The sequence below is a fragment of the Gavia stellata genome, chromosome 3 (assembly GCF_030936135.1).
Source record: "Gavia stellata isolate bGavSte3 chromosome 3, bGavSte3.hap2, whole genome shotgun sequence".
In the NCBI taxonomy this organism is placed as follows: domain Eukaryota; kingdom Metazoa; phylum Chordata; class Aves; order Gaviiformes; family Gaviidae; genus Gavia; species Gavia stellata.
The window spans coordinates 52,812,747-52,829,409 of NC_082596.1; the positions used below are offsets into that span (position 1 = coordinate 52,812,747).

Below are 16,663 nucleotides of genomic sequence, written 5' to 3' on the forward strand. Positions count from 1 at the left end.
AAGCAGGGCTCCATCACGTGTAACAGTTGGGAAGACACATGCCATAACTCTAACCATCCCCGCCTTCCTCCCTCTTTCCCTCAGTGTTTATTGCTCAGCATGACATCATACGGTATGGGATATCCCTCTGAGCAGTTGGGGTTACCTGTCCCAGCTGTGTCCCCTCCCAATTTCTTGTGCACCCCCAGCCGACTCTCTGGCACAGCAGCGTGAGAAACAGGAAAGGCCTTGACACTGTGTAAGCACGGTACAGCAATAGCTGAAACATCCCTGTGTTATCAACACTGTTTTGGTCACAAATCTAAAACATAGCACCATAGCAGCTGCTGTGAAGGAAATTAACCTTATCCCAGCCAAAACCAGTACACTTTAGAACACTCTCTGTAATATATTTGACTTATGTTTCTATATGGGTTGAGAATGGATTAATTGTCCATTGTAAATATTGGGCAGGTTTGGTTTTTAACTTCGTGGTTTTTTCATATTGCTTTAGCTAATGACCAGTGGGGACATCATTTCATGATGGATAATAACCCTCCATTTTAATTTTTCAAAAATATTAAAGAAAATTAGATACATCACAGTTCTGAAAGTTTTAAGTTGATTTAGATCCTTTGGCTAAAATAGCTTTTCAGAAAGATGGGTACTGGTGATGTTTTTTTTTTTTTCGTTGGTTGGTTGGGGTTTTTTGTTAAATTCAACAATCTTCATTTGAAGTGAAACTTATTTCCGAGTTGGGTCATGTCTTCTGATCCTCCTGGTCAGCAAGGGGATCTACCCATCAGCTTCAGTCTTGAATGCATCTTTCATTGAAATAGCGTTCTTTGACCTTTTCATTTTCTGTGGAGAGCCCAAAAATCTTTGTGTTGTTCCTTCCTGCTCTTCTTATATTTCCTTTCCAGCCTGCCTGTTTCTATGGCTGGGTTTTATTCTTTGTTCTGTGAAAAGACTAGAGGAAAAAATAATCTTCCTCTAACTAACACTAGGTAATCAAGAAGGAGGTGACCTAATCTGTGCCTGAAGAGAGAGGGGGAAAAAACGAGAAAAAATAAAAAAGGCCCCTTTTCATCTCCTACAGAGGCACCAAATGCCTTTTTTGCTTGCAGGGCTCCTTATTCCACATATGGAGGATCAGCAGACATGCACCTTCTCAAAGAAGATATTGGTAAGACTTTTCTTTCTGTCTAACACAGAATTAAGAAACCCTTCTGGAGATTAAGACAGCATTGTTGTAATGTTCAATTACAGTTAGCCTTGAAACACTGGATCTCTCATATCCTGTGCCTACATTAATGAGGATTGCCCAAGATGTCAGGAATGCTTAATTGCCATCTACATATGCAGAATTTGCTTAGGAAATGAAAGTATCCTTGCTCTTTATTGTTACTGTTTAGAAATCTGAGCTTTAAATAGGGTAACACATTTTTCTGCCTGCAACCCCATTTTTTCTTAAATATTACTTTGAAAAACATTTTTCTAAGTTATGAGAGTCAAACCTCTTGCATCTTTTTCTAGTTGTGACAAGTGAACAGTTTATTCTTCAGTAGCCAGTGTCTGATGTTTTCTGAAAAGATCCCGATCCCCCCCATCCCCCCGAAATGCCGGTTTTAAGTTTTTATTTCTTCTCCTATATGGTGGATAAGGTGTTCTTGTTTTGTTTGGGGTTTTTTTTTTTGTTCCTCCCTCCCCATTAGGAAGGACTGGCAACCTTTAATGCGGTAGTATTGTTTGCAAGCACTTTTTCCCTCTTGATGCATGCCCTTTCCACTTTTGCTTATGAAATGACATCAGGTTAAAAATAGTCAGATTCTGTAGATGTTTTGTTAAAGTACAGAAATGCATTCTTCATAATTCCTGACATTATTTTTCATGTCCTGTTTTGTTTTGGGTTTTTTTGTTGTAGTAGTCTGCATTGGATTTACAAAGGTGCTTTTTTTTGTTGTTGTTGTCTGAAGCATTTATGTCCTGTGGTGTTGCTTTGAAATAGTATTTCAGTTACACAAAAAAGCCATCTTCTTTAATGCCCTCAGGATAGTGTAAAATATTTGCTAAAAAGTATAGTCAGGATCTGCTAGGGCTACAGAGTTCACAAGATTGCTTAGGTACTACAATGTGTTTTTTCTGATATGCACATAACAAGTTTTTAATATTAACCTGTGTGTGTAGCCCACCGGTACAACTGAAAGCATGTAAAAACAGTAATAATCAGTGAAATCCTTAAAAAAACCAAAAAAACAAACTAAAAATCCCCCCAAAAAACCCAAACCCACTGATACCAGCAACATCCAAAAAAGTCAAACTGTAAAATGCAGCATGGCTGTACTATTCCAGGGAAATAATCTGTTCCTGGAGACTTGCAAAGCAGCGTATATATTTACAAGGCAAGAAGGGACGAGCTAAGGAGCCTGACAAATTTGAGGATATCCTTGCCCCAAATTTTTTTTTACTTCCTACATAGCTAGGCTTTTTTATTGGTTTGAGATTTTCAGTAGTAAACTAATAGATATTTTAACTTGAATACCTTTAGCTTCTTGATCATTTGAACAGAAACTGCTTCATGAGACTTACTGCAGTACTGATATGTGCTAAAAGCTTTAACAGTTGCTTTATGTAGCTGGTTTTCTAATGTACGTCTTTTTTTTTTTTTTTTATTTTGAATATATTTCAAACATCAAGGTAGACTTCCTCTTCACTTATGCTACCCTAGATCTAAGGGATATGTTCTCCATCTTCAGGATAGGAATTACTAAGTTCTGTTCAATTGGTTCCTCCTAAGATAATTGCCATACATCATCCTTCCTGCTGAACTGCCTTTTTTCATCTTTCATGTATAAACCCTTGAAATGCAGTATATTTTGGTGGCCAGATGGGTACCTTGTTTTGAACTATATTGCTGCTTTAAAGGAATTCTGCAGGTAAAATAAAATGTGTTGGATCCAGTTTTTACACCTTTAGAAACCTCATCTTAATCTGACTTTGCAAATCTAAGTTCAGGGTTCATGTTTCTTTTCTCCTTCAGAAAATTAGCATACTCCTGTTTCTCCTTCTGACTACAGTAGGAATGTATAAATTGATGTACTATTAAAGCAATGACTTTTCAGATTCAGCTTCTTTCTTTTGGCTGAGTTTCATATATGTGCTCTTAAAGAGAAGTTCAACTCTGAGTTTGCCTGGCCAGTTGTACCTTTAGTCTCTTCTTGGAAAGAAACTGATACCTACATTTTAGATTTCACTAATGATTGCTTGAAGTATGTTGCTGTTGTTTGGAGAACTGAGCTGTCATCTAGCTCTTAGATGTACTTAAACATATCTTCGAAGATGGAAGGAGTAAAAAATTATTCGTAAACACTTTTGCTGTGTTGCAAAATGCTTTGTTTTTTAAAGTAGGCTTTTTTATTATTAATATTTTTAGCTCTTAGAAAACAAAATTAAGTTCAGGTCATCTGTTTTCTTGCAAATTGTACGCTTTCAGTTTATGCCCACAGATCAATTTCCTTTTAAAAAACACTCTCAAGTCGTCTTTTGCTTACATAGTATCCTATTTTAGAGTATAAAATAACTTTTTGTTTTTCTATTACTTGTGATATATGTTAAAATAGATTAAAAATGACATTTGTTGCTGATTACATAAACTCAATTTCTAAATGTAGTTAAAAAAAAATAAGTATTTGAGCATTAAGATGGCTTAATGCTCAAATACTTAATATAAAACATGCTTTTTTGGCTAGAGACTTCAATCTAACTGGTATTCTTTTGCTCTTTGCAAAAGGCACTCCCTGCACCTGATGCTTCACTCTTTATTAGGCACCAACTCCTTAATCTGAGCGTACTTCCTAATTAATAACAATGTTATAATGAATAAATAGCAAAGAGATAGGTACTGAATAGTGCCCTTAATTTGCTAATGGTTGGTTATAGAGTAGGAGGATAACCTAAACAGTCATGAGTAAAATGGTATGGTCTTCCATTTGTATTGTAGCTGCTATCTGGTGTCTGAAAAATAGAAGATAGCATGTCAGACATCATAGTTAACTGTTTCCAATTAAGAGTTAAGACTTAAGTCCTGAGAGTATATTAAATGAATCTTTTAATCAATGAAGAGAGGGATAAAAAACTATAATGCTATTTGATTGCCTTGAAGTACTTGGGTTTTGTAAAAACCTAAAAAGGTAGTGATCAGCTGTTGCAGATGTATTGCTGATCTTAACAATTATTTCCGTAACTTTTGTTTTTTATAATATCCTTCCAAACATTCAGGAAAATGGCTCACCTTTGGTCCACCTCAGAACTACTCACAACCAAAAGACAGGCAGCAGCAGAACTGTAGGGAAAACCAAATAGTGTGGGGCTGGATGTGGGCATTTATATTTACTGCAAATAGGGTAATGAAGGAAGAATTCCCTGTTCTTTGTATTTCATAAAATAAAAGAGAAGTCATTTGTTCAAAACTAATGGGAGGGCAGCTAATTTTAATGTTGGGTAGAGTTTGCTCTGTGATTGATGCCTGTGCCTTTTGAGGCTCTGTGGGTTTTTGAAAGATGGAATTCTAAATTCTGTACTGGTTTTCTCCTGTTTCACTCCATTTTAGCCTCTGTGTTGAGTTTCCAGAAGATAAGCTATAAAAGGCATGTCTGATTAGATGAAAGTTCTGTTGAACTGTATTTACTGTGCTTGCAATTGACAAATACCTTGCTTTTTTTTTTTCTTTTCCTTTTTTTTTAAATAGGATGCAGGACAGAAGAGATTTGGTGCTATTTCCTGTAATATTTGTGGAATGCTTTACACTGCGTCAAATCCGGAGGATGAAACCCAACATCTGCTCTTTCATAACCAGTTCATAAGTGCTGTAAAATATGTGGTAAGAAAACCTTATCTTTTTAAAGACATAAACATTATCTTTTATTTGCTGTGTAGTAGTTACAATTCATATTACATTAAGTTGTGTTTTAATAGCTTAGTATCACAGTAGGCCATGAACAATCCACTTTGGGAAAGAAATGTTTTTAAGAGCCATGGTAGACACATTACATGTAATGTATAGAAATATTTAATAGGATAGTGGTGTTTCATTGCCATTGTATTCTTTCCATTACAATTCCTTAATTGTGGGTGGGTGGGGGTATTGATAGGAAGACAAAGGAATGTCACTGTTCTGGAAGTGCTAAATACAGGTTTCAGTACAACTGGTGTTTGCAATGGTTGGCTTACTAGTTAGATAAAGAACTGATTGTACTGTTTTTGTAATTATGTAATCTTAGATGACTTCTAAACTATTTTTCTTAATTATGTGTAATTTGAAGAGAGACTGCCTAGGAATCCAGCTGATACAACTTCATAGTATATTGATACTTTACTGAATTTATAGTGTGATTGTAATCTTTAAATATAAAGTGCAAGGTATTATTCCGTAACTTCATTGTATGTGCTGTATCTGAGTATATCTCTCATATTAAAGCTCAGATTTGAAAAATTTTGTACAATTTAAAGTATATTGTAAAATCAGCTACTTCACACTAACTGATATTACAAGACTTACAGGAAATATCTGTTCACATGTCTGAAATCCAGAATAGAATCCACAAAGTCTATTTTCTTTATCACACATGTTACCTTCAGTACTCTACACTCGAGTAGATAAGACCTCCAGGATAACTGAACTGAGGCCACCAATTCATTTCATGTAGGTACCAAGTGGCTGTTGGGCTACTCTTAAATCTCAAGCTAGATTTTATCCTACCGTTTACAAATATAAAGATATATCTTCATAGCTAAAGTGTTTGAAACCATCTGGTAAATAGTTCTGGAACTTGTTATGTTCTTGGTTAGTTTTTGCTGAATAATCCAGACATCTTGAAAGGTATCTTCTGTTACACATTAGCTACATTGTAGGGTGAGACGAGGCAGAAAGTGTGATGGAAAACAGTACATTATAATGGCAGCATATAATACTTTTCCCCATTTTATTCCTGTTTGTCCTTTTCCCTCATGCCCCCCTGCCCCAAGTACTTTCAGATCTTGAATGTTACCAAAGATGTAAACATAATTTACAGAAGATGGTGTTAGCTCTTTTGGACAGAAGCTGGCAGATGAGTTCAATAGTTACTTAAAGCTGCTATGTTCACATAGGTAGGAAGCTGCACTGAAGTTGGAATATTTTGAAGGTTGAAAGGTGAAATTTCTCACTTGTATGTATGTTTTGAGTAACAACATGATTAACATAGAAGTGAAAGAGCAGACTACCTTAAACCAGTTGTAAATAACTGTAAAGTTAGGTATGCTTTTAATTTGAGAAAAACTTTCCCTATTGTTTTCTCAGTTACTAGGCTTCTTTTTAAAACTTCACACAATATGTAGTCAAGCAAATTATTTGTATTGTCAGTTCAGTGAGTAAACAGTTCTAAATCTGAAATCTTTTAAGACTCCAGTTGTGTTACTTGACATCATAGATGGATATAAAGTGATGATTTAGATGGTTATTTTATAACAAACTGTGGAGTAAAGAGGTGAAGGAAGGAGTCTTATGAATCTTTAAATTCCCCTCTGATTTTTTTTTTTTTCTCATAACAATTTGATTGACACTCTGTTTTCTGCATGGGTAAGTAACTTTTGCCATGCTAAATAGATAAGTCTTTAACACTAGTCATTTGACCCATAGTCAGTGGTTCTTCGTTGATTGTTTTGTGGTAATGTCCGTGACTTTATTAGCTCTCCAGATATTCTTTTTTATGCAGTTAATGTATTTGGCATTATTGTTGATTTGGAGGCCATTCTAAGGTATCTTAGAAGCATTTTTCATTTTCTTGTCATTCACATTCTTCATGCCATATGATGCAGTCCCAGTCTGACTTGAGAAGTCTTTTCTCAGTTTTTCTCCCTTTTGAGTGTCTCCTGTTACGTGCCTAGTAGTTCTATTGATGATTCATTTCATAGAATCACAAAAAGAAAGCCTATATACGTTATCATGCTAGAGCTTCTTGCTGTGAACTGTGAAAATGAACTTTATTGTTACTGTCTTGCCCACCTGCATGCAGCTGCTTTGTGGGTTTTTAAAAAGTACTGAGTAGCCAGAAGATAATTTGCATGTAAATAATAAATTATGTATAGTCTTCAACAAAATATAATTTTGTTTGGGTTTTTTTAAGGCCTATCTTGTTTCTTCTAGTAAAAACGTCTTTTTAGTTCTCTAGAAATTCCATGATGCCTCCAGAAGTAGGACAGGCTAACAAGGAGATGGTATTGGGATACTTTTTTTTGTCATGGATGGTTGATAGAGACAGTAAGGAAATTGCAGGCCTTGTGCAGAGAGAGAAAGTTTGGCAAGTTTAATGACATTTTCTGGATTTGGGAACAGAAGATTGACAAGGACTGATACGGGTTTTCTGAAGGGTGCCATTTGCTGTTAATAGGAATGTGCAAATTGAGTAAGCAAGAAGGTAAGGTGGTCAAGGATAGTTCTGGAGCAGGAATAGATTAGTGTAGACAAATGTAGGAATCTGTCTCACTATCCTTCTGGTTTCAGACATCTGAAAGTCTCCAGAAAAAATACGCCATTCTAGCATGTGCGTGCATTGAGTGATGACGTATACATGAAGTATTAACTCCAGTGGGATGGATAACTTTGTGGCATGGATACGTGGTTCAGTTTTATAAAATCCTCTAGCTGTGATACCATGCGATATCCATTGTGTACCCTCTCTGTGATAGCACATAGCATCAATTTAATATTTCTGCAAAATTCTTCTAAGAGCAAGACATTATTTTTAATGATGTTTTTAAGTTGCAAAGACAAATACTTAAGTTAGGAAATGCCTGTGGATTCAGGTGCCTGATGTGAATGCAGTTAATGTGCTTGTATTTCAAGCTCATCCTCTTAATTAAGAATATCTTGGGCTGAAGAAAGTGGAAGAAGCTGTTATTTGGGCTAATGTCTAATCTGATATGTTTTAAATAGCTATTCTACTGCAATTGCATTCAAGCCCATCTGTGAGGTTCTTATCATTTTCAGATTAAAACAAAACAAAACAAAATCAACATTTGACTTCTTGGAATCTAAGGCTAATAGAATATCAGGATTGAAGATGATGATGAACTTCATATCATCTTAGAAAGATTTCATGGTTGTCTTGACTTGCATTAATTCCAAAAGTGAAACATCTGTATAATATAAAACTTAATACCTCAAATAAAGTTCTTGCCATCAACTATCTTCTGCAAGAATCTTAGTTTTAACAGAGGGTAGTGTTTAATAGTTACATCCAAGGTTCTTAATGTGTTCTAGAGTCAAAACCTTATTCTCCGTATTACACTTGTGGCAGAGAGAGGCAGGATATCTGTAACTTGATGAAGGAGCCAGGAAGAACAATGCGGTAGACCACATCCCTGCTACAAATTTATCAAGGGTAAAAGGCCACAAGATTTCATACTAAACTTGATTATTAGGGGAAAATTTCACAAATGTGAAAGAATTATACAGTATTAACCACACTTTCCACACTACCTCAATATTTTTGAGGAAAAAAATAGTGTAAGAGGAAACCACCACCAAGTTTCACGTATTTGTATTCAGTTGGGTAATAGGGAGTATAGACAAGTCAGAACTGACATACATAGAAAAACACCAGGTTTGCTGTCCCATTTCCTACTCTTGTGTAAGAACTTTTAAAAGATGGAGGAAATGCATGGTAAGCAATCTATTGTGTCTTCTAAGTTATACTTTTAAAGGCAAATCTACATCAGATATTATTTTAAACTATAAGCAGAGCATAGTTCATGTGAAACTGAGTGCTGAAGATTTCAGCTATTAATCTTGGAGCAATCTTTCCAGCTGTATTCTACAACATCCATTATACACATGTATAATATCCAGTGAAAGCCATGTACCACACAGCATAGTTGTAATTACTGTTCGTACTTGTTTCATGATGTGGTATTAACTGCTTGTCTGTATTGCGCTTTTTTTGGATTCTTTCTTTCTTTTGTAATTCCATTACCACTGCACCTTAATAAGCAAGCAGAAGCAATCTTCAATTTTGTTTGAATTAGTTAGAGGTAGAATTAGTTAGAGGTAGATTAAAAATGAGTTAACTGTTCATTGCAGAGTTGCCTTATGTTTTCAAACTATTAATAGCTGTAACACGCAGGGGAGGAGGGTATTGCAACAGTTACTACACACCAGTGGGGCTCTGTACAGCCCCAGTCTGCCCAACTGTGGTGATTAGGCTGTATGTGCCTTGCTGCTGCTGGCTATAGGCAATCTGTTGTTGAGCATAGACTTCCAGTGTCAGGGAGGAGTGGTACAGTCATGTTCTTTTATTCCAGGCCTTGCAGAACTTTGTTCCCACCAGGGTACATAGCTTTCCTTTTAACTTTTTCAGTCATCACAAGCAATGTATATCAATGCTTGGGCATCTTATTCAACACTAAATAAGTCTTAATGCCCTAAAGTAATGTCAGTTAAAAGGAAAAGAAAAGCAAATTTTCTGACATTGCAGAAGAATATTATGAAGTATATATCAGACATAATGCTTTTGTTTCTTACTATAGTAAGGTGTTCTTGCCATCTGCTGGAGTTAACAAGTGCTACTTTAGTTCTCAGTAATTGAAACAAAATACAACAGTCTGCAGGGTGTTTTAATAGTGTTAAAATAGTTTTTTAACAAAACCCCACATTAATAGGTGTGTTAAGGGAAATCATCTTCAGACCACATGTAAGATACTGGTACTAAAGCATATTTTGTGTATTGTAGATATCTATTAGGATCAGTCCCAGTTGAAACTATAGCTTTAATGTTAGAATATGAAAGAGCTGTGACCCATCTTATGCATTACTTCCATTTGTCTGGTTTAAAGGAAGCACAGCTCATTCCTTACTAAGACTGAACAATAAGGATACTGAAGGTGCAGGTGCTTTTGCAAAATGTTAATTTTTCTTTTTGAAACTCTTAGAGCTGTTTCAGTAACAAAGGAACATGGCATTAAAATGTCTTCTCTGATGTAAACCAAATGAACTAAAAATCTTGGATGACCTTAGGGCTTGCAGAAACTTTTTGGAAAGTTTAATCTAAAAGATAGACTTCTGAATAAATTCCAAAATACTTCAATTTAGAAACTACCTCTTCTGTGAATGTGATCAGTCCCCATATTATACTAATCACTTAGGAAAATTAATAGGTGGACAGTAATGAAAATAATGAGTTCTAAGTATTAGAGAGTCAATTATTGCATTTTTATGGAATTATTTTTAGACTTCTACTAATACACTGTTGCTTAGAAGTATAACAGCAGTAAGCTGTTATTTTGTGGGAAATACCTGTCTATTACGTTAACAGAATACCTTAACCTAAAATTTAGGGTTGAATTTTCTGCATTAGGCCTGCAACATTCCGGATGCTGTAATGGTAGGATTATCAAACACATTGTATTTATCTGCTGAGTGATGGTCATGGTTGGTTCAAAATAGGCTTTAGAAAGGTTTTGCAGGGCAAACAGGTAGCCAAAAGGCAACAAAAGACAAAAAATGGAGAGAGGATGATGTTTGAGATTGGAGAGTAGTAATCCTTGCCTGAATTTATTGACACCTTTTCTAGTAGTCTCAAAAGGCATGTCACAGTCCCACAAATGGCACTTTTCTGCTTACCTGAATATTGTGACACTGCTGGTTACTGCCCTTTGTGTTCAGACCATAATATATATACATTCAAATAGGATCTTCATTTGTGTTGATATTTAGTGCAACTACTACTGACAAGAAAAGCAGGCAGGATTGAAATGGTGTGTGTGTTGCAACCATTGCCATGCTGGGTGCTAAACTCATACTTAAATAGTTCCAGGGCTACCAGCAAGTAGATAAATTTCTAAAATTACTCTCTTCATGTCTTGTTTGGGATAAGGGAGTAAAATCAGCATGATTAAAATGAGATACAGATCAAGTATTATAACACTTAAGTTTGTCATTTTTTTGTGGTAGTATTTATGGCATTCATTCAGTGCCAAATTCCATTGTTTGGTCTTTAGTTGAACGTTATTTTATGGGAAGGTACAGATTTCAATGAGAATTATTCCATCAATATTGTTTCTTCAAAGGCTTTTTTATTTAAAGTTGCTTTGAGTAAGACTTGTAGATCAGCCTTTTTAGTGGCTGAAGTTACTTCTGCATTCAGTATTTTTAGGTCCCATCAAAGCAACTTGAGTTCTAATATCTACCAGTCCCATCTTACTAGATTTAAGTGGCTTTTTTGTTTTGTTTTTTTCCATGCAGGTACTGCTCATTATTCACCACGAGTGTGGATCTGAAGAAGAGTTAATTACCTCTATTTTTTTGAGTATGTTTATACTTCAGATACACACAACGTAGCCTCCTTCCCCATTAGATTCTTAGAAGGTAGTTATAAAATTTTTTTCTAGTATCCTTCTTGTGGCTATAACAGTTATGATCAGTAACAACATAAACTATTCCTTACATTTTGGGCAACTGCATGCCAATCAGTTCACTTAGAACCTCCTGGAGGTCTTTCGCATGCCAAACTTTAAAACTGAGTGTGTATTTGTGGAGGTAACTATGTTAAAAAGAAATCTTTTAATAAAACTTAGGGGTTTTCCCATTCACTGGACTTCGGAAAATAAGTATTACATAGGTTTGGAAATCAGTTATGTGAGCCGAGCTTGCTACTTCTATTTTAAAATTCAGTTTGCACTGCAGTCCTGGGGGAAAAAAGTCTAGTTGGGAAATTATAAGATGCTTTCACAAATTGTTTCTAGATATAGTTAGGCTATTGTATAAATTATTGTATAAATAACATCATGTTATATCTGTTGTGCTCATTTAAAAAAGCTAGCTGAAGTTTCCTTATCTAGCAAAGCAACTGCTAAATAGTGTGAAGTCTCTGCATAGTGTCTAGAACAATAATGTGCAATTTCTGTTTGTAAAAGTACATCTTGTGTATGGTTTAGATAAGTGTTTGTTTTATTTAGGGTTGGAAAAAGGAAAGAATTTTGGCTGAATATCCTGATGGAAAGATAATTATGGTACTTCCTGATGACCCAAAGTATGCACTTAAAAAGGTATGGTAAAAAGGACTGGACTTGGATATCTTACCTTGTTTGATATTTTAATATAAGTAATGAGAATGTTCATAGAAGGTTTGTATAGTTTATGTGTGAGCAGTTGAAGTTGGAATCAAAACTGCAGTGGTTCTGTAGCTTTTTCCACAAACAGGTCAGGAATCTCACTCTTACGCACTGTTGCTCTCTTCATAGAGAGGATGGGTCTGAGCAGGAGTGGAAGGCAGGGGTGGGAACAGCATCAGCCACTGATTTTTCTACATTTTTTTAATATACTTGCTGAACGTCTGCTGGATATTTTATGTAATATAATCTTCCTACTATATTTTAAAAAAATGATATGTATTGACATTATTACACAGCATGAATACGGCACCATTCTCTAAATAATTTTTGGATAAAAACAGATTTAGGTGGAGAGCGGCCTCAAAGTCACGTAGTCCATTCCCATGTCCAAAGCAGGATCAGCTCTGGTTATGATGCATCTGACAACTTTCTAAAACTTCTACCACTTCTAACCTCTCTGGACTCTGTTACAGTGCTTTGCTATCTGTAACATTAGGATATTTTCCCTAAATGTCCAACAGGATCTCCGTAATGAAATTTAAGCTCATTAGTGCAAATTGTAGTGCCATAGCTGTAGAAAACATCCTTCTTTTCTTCTTTGCAACAGCTTTTTTGTGCCTGAACAAACTCTGATTGTTTCACCTTCAAAAGATTGACAGGATGTGCTGGTTTTTAGTTTATACTCCTAAATAATATTTTATAGAGCTCTGATCATTGTCATACTTTGCTCTAGATTATTTCCATTTGTGCCATGTCTCATGTCTCTCTCAAAACTTTTTATCTAAAACTGGACACAGTACACTAGGGGACATTTAGAGCAGCGGGGTACTCCGTGTCTTGCTGGCTAGCCTGTGTTCACACATCTTAAGACGTCATTACATTTGTTTTTTCGATAGCATGGTATTGATTCTGTTTAGCTGGGGATTTGCTGTGATGAATAGGTACTTTTTACAGTACCACTATTGCAGGACCACAGAATGGTTGAGGTTGGGAGGGACCTCGGGAGGCTGAATTGATGCCCAAGACAGCTCTTTCTGATGGTGTGACTGTAGTGGATTTTCTTCAGCCTAAAATAGATTTTTTTTAAGTTACTGAATTGAAAATAAACGACAAATTTTCTTTTTACAATATTTAATGCAGATGAGTTTGTTTATTAAGTTTTGCTTTTCTGGTGGTATTGTCTTAATTTTAGTACATTCATTGCACATTCATTTTTTACTAAAATTACTAAAAAAAAATTACTTTAAATACCTAGAGTGGTGCAGAGGAAAGGAAGACTAGCAAATGAAGTCATTTAGGATAGAATTCTCTGTAGTTCTGTGTGGTTAAATTTGAGAGAATCTACAGCTGTCAACACTGTGGATGACTGACTTCAAGAATAGTTACTTAGCGTTTCAAATTGGACTTGTCATTAAAAGACTGGTACTTGAAGGTTAGATGAGAAAGTAGAGAGTAACTGATAAACATGCCTTTTAAAAGTTATTTTAAAAGCATTTTTTAACACAGTTTTCATTTGATCATTACTAACTTTATGTATTCATAGCATCAGTAATTCTAGTTTTGCTTTACTAATGTAACTACAACCTACATTGAAGAAGCTTATGCTGTTTAATGCACCACATAGGAAAGGCCACCTTATTTCTGCCTCATGTAAGATGATAGAGGCTGTTTCAGTGCCCTGTTGTAGGTACAAGAATCCCCAGTAAAATCTCAGCTCATGCATAAGCTTGTGTTTACATTCATGCTAGACTTTATATATTTCTTCTAAACTTGCTAGCATTAAACAAAATTTTATTTTTAGTTTCAGTTGCTCTTTGCAGAGCTAATGGAGGAGCAGAAAGCTTGAGGAAAGAGATGAGTTATTCATTCCTTTACAACAAATGCGTATGTTTTCTAGCTGCCATGGCACTGTGCTTGCTATAATCTGCTCAAAACCCTTAATGGATTAGCTATTTCAAGACTTCAGAAATAACAGACAGAAAATACTCAACTATGCTAGTTTAACTTTTGGCATAGATCCATTTACTTCTAGAATATCAGAGTCCGCACTTTGATTATCTGTGTTCTCTCTATTAGAGAAACTTCTAATTGAAGTTTGGACTTAATGGAAGTTGACTTAGAGGTCTCTAATCTTCCTATTTCCAGCCGAGTATTATTTAAGGAACATTTATGTGGAACGATGTATTGCAGGTTACTTAGGATAGTCCTTAACTTATGGAATAGCTTTCAGTGTTCTAGATACCTTAGTGCATTTTTGCAAATCTGTAATTTTTATGTAAATTTATACAAATGTATATTTACATGTGTTTCTTATACAGCATTTAAACTTATTTTCACAGGTTGAAGAAATTAGAGAAATGGTAGACAACGACTTGGGATTTCAGCAAGCTCCGCTCATGTGTTACTCTAGAACTAAAACTCTTCTTTTTATTTCTAATGACAAAAAAGTTATTGGCTGTTTAATTGCAGAACATATCCAGTGGGTAAGTGATTGAATTGGAGAAAGGCAGTCTGTTTCAGTGCTTAGTGAGTGTTCTTCAGACATTCTGAAACTATAGAATTACCTCAGAGTTTAAGTCTAGCCATTCAGCAAATAAGTATTCTGTGTATGCCTTTTCCACAGAGGAAGAGACTTTTGGCGATAGACCATTCTGAAATGTACTCATTTTTGTATAGCTGACACTGAGCTGAGACACAAGTATGGTGTCATACTTGGCTCAGACCTGCTCGTCTAAGAACTTGCTACAGCTGAAGGGTGGAATTTTTCTTCCTCTGCTATTATGCTAGCTCTGGCTCTCCTCTTGCTTGTTGACAAGCAGGTTCAACTCCTTGCCCAGCAGAAATCCAACATGGATGAAAAAGTGGGTACTCTTTGGATTGAGTTGAATCACCATGGGGTCAAACAGCTCCACAACGAACAGAGGCAGAGGGAAGAACTGTGCAGTGGAGAGCTGGACAAGAAGCCGTACTGCTAGTTGCAGTACTAAAAACTGATGTCAGAACTTTGTTGCATATTCTGTCTGTTCCCTTGTAAACTGTCATGTTTTCTACTGTCCCTTGGGAGTAGCAGACAAGAAGCAAAACAATCTTAGTCAAAGTCAGAGAAATTGATGCGAATGCTTTAGTACAGGTGGTAGTAAGAATTGGATTATTTGTTGCTGTTATTTTAAATTGGATATGCTTTCGAGGGTTTTCTGGTTTGATGTTTTTATCATCTGTTCAATTTTGAAACTCTTAAGAGAAATTAAATGAGACACAAATATGCAGTCTTTTTGGAAAGGCATTTTAGCAAGTAAGTATGTTTAACTGAAATAAATTACATAATTATTTTGTTCAGTCATTAGTGATGCTTTTATAAAGCAACAATTTTTTTTTTTTTACATCACCTGCAGGGGTACAGAGTTATAGAAGAGAAGGTTCCAGAAGTCAGTTCAGAAAATGAGAAAGTAATATTTGAAAGACAGAAAGCATGGTGCTGTTCAACTTCTCCAGAACCTGCTATTTGTGGGATTAGTCGAATATGGGTATTCAGCATGATGCGTCGAAAGAAGATTGCTTCTCGGATGATAGAGTGTCTTAGGTAATACAAAAGAAGTTCCTCAGTTACATGTGCTTTAGACAGAACTCAGTTCAATACATTTATTCCTTTGTGTGGCTCAAGCTTGTATTTTTAAGCTGCTGGTGGTACTGGGGATGTAGATTTGAGCACAATTGACAGTTCCAGAATTATGTGGTGTTCAATAACTAACGTCAGTATTCTGCAGCAGCTTGTCTTTAACAGAAATCTTTCTGCTAAGTGCAATTGTAATGAGTCACCCTAGCAGACTGCCAATGAGTTTGGGTAAATTCCTCTGAGGTAATTAGGAGTGAAGGAAGTGAGACTGTTTTCGTCAAAGTGTGAGGTTACCCAAGCGTTAAGGACTGGGACCTAACCATTGGCTGAATGTCCATTCCTTAGAGGTAGAAAGGGGGAGAGAACAGAGGTGAGCGCATTGATCTATTTGATATAGTCTGGTGGCTTCCAACTGTATTTTTTTTTTTTTGCTTTAGTCAGGTTCATTGAGACTTACGAGATATTTTCAGTTTCCATGGAGCTTTAGTAGTTAGTGATGAGTGTATTCAGCTGAGCGTTAATGCTAAGCGTTAAATCCATAAAAGGACTCAAACATCCATACTACTGTTTAGATAAATGTTAAAAATGTTGAAGCTCCAAACCTTAGGTTTCTTCCAGTGACATTTCCTAGAAGTTTAAACGCCTGTTCTGAGTAATGCCAAGAACTACCCCAATCCTATTACTGCTGGGCTGTCAGGCTTGTACTAGGTGCCTGGCTAGCCCCATCTTGTTGGGGTTTGTGGCACAGGTACTGCTGTGTCTGCTAATCCTTGCCCTCTTGGGTATTTGGAGAGCCTAGCAAAGCTATTCTGCTCTGCAGAATGCATATTGCATGACTGGTGGAGTAACTAGAAATTTCTTATCAGATCACGTTCTGTCTGAACCATCAACTGTAAGGCTGTATTCAGATAAGCATATTAACTT

General features: G+C 35.8%; 1 protein-coding gene across 1 annotated transcript in view; it reads left to right on the plus strand.

Moving 5' to 3' along the window:
• ESCO1 (establishment of sister chromatid cohesion N-acetyltransferase 1) overlaps positions 1 to 16,663 on the plus strand; it is a 33,526-nt gene that overhangs the window by 14,537 nt on the left and 2,326 nt on the right. The window contains exons 8-11 of the mRNA XM_059815237.1: positions 4,727 to 4,858; positions 11,971 to 12,060; positions 14,466 to 14,609; positions 15,519 to 15,706. Coding sequence (XP_059671220.1) covers positions 4,727 to 4,858; positions 11,971 to 12,060; positions 14,466 to 14,609; positions 15,519 to 15,706 — 554 coding nt within the window. The remainder of the gene's footprint in view (positions 1 to 4,726; positions 4,859 to 11,970; positions 12,061 to 14,465; positions 14,610 to 15,518; positions 15,707 to 16,663) is intronic.